The 3,029-nt window shown below is 34.6% G+C and overlaps 2 protein-coding genes across 2 annotated transcripts; both read right to left on the bottom strand.

Annotated features, from left to right (window-relative positions):
• Positions 1-565: 565 nt before the first annotated feature.
• On the bottom strand, positions 566-1,591 carry LOC118734823. Its single transcript, XM_036464503.1, has 2 exons — positions 1,234-1,591; positions 566-1,109 (listed from the first exon to the last, which is right to left on the bottom strand). The coding sequence occupies exons 1-2, from the start codon at positions 1,546-1,548 to the stop codon at positions 648-650; spliced, it is 777 nt and encodes a 258-aa protein (XP_036320396.1). The 5' UTR covers positions 1,549-1,591; the 3' UTR covers positions 566-647.
• On the bottom strand, positions 1,565-2,261 carry LOC118756918. Its single transcript, XM_036491654.1, has 3 exons — positions 1,966-2,261; positions 1,623-1,863; positions 1,565-1,575 (listed from the first exon to the last, which is right to left on the bottom strand). Exons 1-3 carry the CDS (start codon positions 2,224-2,226, stop codon positions 1,565-1,567), a joined length of 513 nt encoding a protein of 170 aa, XP_036347547.1. The 5' UTR covers positions 2,227-2,261.
• Positions 2,262-3,029: the final 768 nt, after the last annotated feature.

Raw genomic sequence — 3,029 nt, 5'->3', positions numbered from 1 at the left:
TGTACATATGTATGCATGTATATATGGATATGTAGACATGGGAAAATTTGCGTAAACAAAGAATAGAGACCGGTTCGCATACAACTTTGGCGTTGCGTTGGCGTTGAATTTCAAAGCAGCCGTCCACATAACCAAAATTTGGCAACGCTAAGGCCAACACAAAGCGCGTGCGTCGGTCGCCAGCTGTTGCAAATAAATAAAATTATATGAAATGTTTTTTCCTTTTAATCAAATGAGGGCAAGAAATATAATTTTTCATGCAATTATTGATATGAAGTATTAATTTATCTTTCGTTAATATGTTAATTTAGTGGCCAAAGTAGTATCTGCCAAGCTGCGTTCTATCAAACCAACGCTAACTACACAGTCAAAGCGAAAGTTCTATATGGACCAGCCTTAATTACATCAAATACTGTTTAACACCCCAAATAGTAGTTTGTATTATACTACATACACACATATGTATGGGGACTAAACCAGGATTATTAATTTGAAAATGTTAATGTCCTACTCATTTATGAAATAAAAGACAAAAAATGATTTTTATAAATATTATATTCTCATTTATACATATGTAACATAGTTACTTAGCCGAATTACTTAGTTTCTAATTTATTTAATTGTTTAAATGTGCACATATTATAAGTTTAGTCTATATATGATACTTTGTCTAGAATATCATTATTTAATTTAACTATTAATAAATTGTTTAAAGTTTCTTTCGAGAGTCGTGTTCGCAATTTCGTTAAAATTGTGCCTAGAGCACTAAATGCCCTTTCAACTGAAACTTGTGTTGAAGGAACAGCGAGTACGACTTGTACTAACTGTCCAATGTCGTTATCATTTATAGAACGAGCTTTCCAATATTCAAGGATATCAGCTTCAAATGGGACCCTTTGCGTATAAGCAAGATTTTCTAATTTTTGCTTTAAATTTATTTGTAATGTGACTGCTGCGTTACTGCTTAGTAATCTGTCAAGTTGGTTATTCAATCTGAAAAAAGGTCTGCTCTGGCTTGTTGTTGGTGCTTCAATTTCACCCGCTTCATCGTTGTTGGGTGGATTTCCAGCTAATTCTTGAATAGCTTCGAATGTATTAAGAAGGTGTTCCTGAAAATAATGAATAAAATGCAAAGTATGTAGCTAATATTGTCCTTCGCATATACATACATATGTACATAGGCATAGTAATATTAATATGAATCTTAAATATACATGTTTTTAGCGCACTTACCACTGCTTTGTATTTTTGAGTTTGGTTCAAATATGGCGAATGTAAAAAATTGAACCTAGGGTCGACATAAATCGCTGATAAAAATGCTTCATTTTGCAAAAGCACGGCTTTCCTCTGTTTTACCGTTCTTAGTAAAGTCGAAGCGTAATCGTATTGGCTTGAAATTAGTTCCTGTAGTTCCAGTTCGCAAGTTAGCCAGTCTCTATAAAAATCCCCAATAACATACTGTTCTGCTTGCAATTTAGTAGTACAATCCACAAGTGGTTTGAATGTCTGTAAAAATGCGTTGACAAAGCCCCAGTCAACATCTGGCATATTTGTGTCATTTTCCTCAATATAGCTCTTTACGTTAAGTAAGGAATTAAGCATCATATGTGTTGAGTTCCAACGTGTTGCATTATCCAATATCGGCACGTTGCTCGTACCGCGGAGAATGCATCTGAGAGATTTAACGGCTTTTCTACAGCTTTCAATGTTAGTTTGCATTGTTTTAATGACATCGTATGCTGCTAACTGGAGGGTGTGTGCTGCACATCTAACCACAGCCATAGTTGATTTGAGGGTATTGTGCACTTCATCATACCCATCATCATCTACGTCATTGGAATCGGAGTCATCATTTGGATTGTTCTGAGGGAAGAAAATTTTTTATCAGTATTAATTATATGTATATTAAATCTTTTTAATGATTCCTAAACTCTAAATTTCTAAGGACTTCTAAACATGTCTTACCTGAACTTGACCTTGGGATATTTGAAGCAACTTCGATGTTTTTATTACATTGGCTCCATTATCAGTGGTGCTGGAATAAATCTGGCGAATTTCGATTTTAAATTGGTCCAAGCAATTAAGGATTTCTTGCTTTAAGTTTTCTCCGGTGTGTCTGCTTCTTAATTCCACCATTCCCAAAGTATAAATAATTATTTTATATCCATCGATGTATTGCGCATTAATGCCTAATATATGGCGATTTTGTCTTGTCGCCACATCCATTTTAAGGCAAATAAGCCTCTTTTTTAAATTTTCAGCTATAATACTTTTGTTTGTCCTGCCGCAAACCCAATTTTGTCCACAATATTTTTAGAATTTATTTTAAGGTCGAACATTTTTTCGTAAGAGTGTATGAGTTTCTCAAAGTACTTTTCGTCGTCAAAGATACGAAATGGGATACTTTTCACTGTTACCATCCCTACACATGCATTCAAAAATTCATTTTTGTCGATGTTTATTTCTGCGACTTTTTTTGCCCCTCTACTCGAGCGGGAATTTGTATTCTCGCTGACAGCAACTCCTTTATGCATAGTTGCATAATGCCTTTTAATATTATAAACACTTTTTCCTTTTAGAGATTTTTTGCACAGTAAACAGATAGAAATATTTGTATCCGCGTTAAAATTTACTAGGTTTTCCATTTTTAAATATACACTTGTTTCGTCGACGAATTATTAGCAAAGACTTATAAATGTTACCCCAAACCACACTCTCTTATATATGTCCTTACCATTACGTTACTTCGTTTGCCTGCCTGAGTAAATTGTTTGCCTTTGATGTCTCGTTTTTTCCCCTTTGTCCACTCACCTTTTACCTACTTCACATCGCCCCCGTTTGGTTTACCCGCTTTATATGCTCGCTCGTTTGCGTTTCCCGGATTTTCCCTACCCTCCGCCCATGGATGCTACCTAGTATGTATGCAGACATAGGCACCAAAATGGAGAAATATGAACATTCTACTTGAAATGTTTCCAAAATTATTAAAAAAACACAATTATGATATTTTTCGAGTGAGAATGATATAT

Source organism: Rhagoletis pomonella, unplaced genomic scaffold, assembly GCF_013731165.1.
Source record: "Rhagoletis pomonella isolate Grant_MI unplaced genomic scaffold, Rhpom_1.0 Rhpom_scaffold_00002, whole genome shotgun sequence".
Lineage (NCBI taxonomy): Eukaryota > Metazoa > Arthropoda > Insecta > Diptera > Tephritidae > Rhagoletis > Rhagoletis pomonella.
Note: the sequence above shows the minus strand (reverse complement) of the source record. Positions and strands in the feature narration are given on the sequence as shown.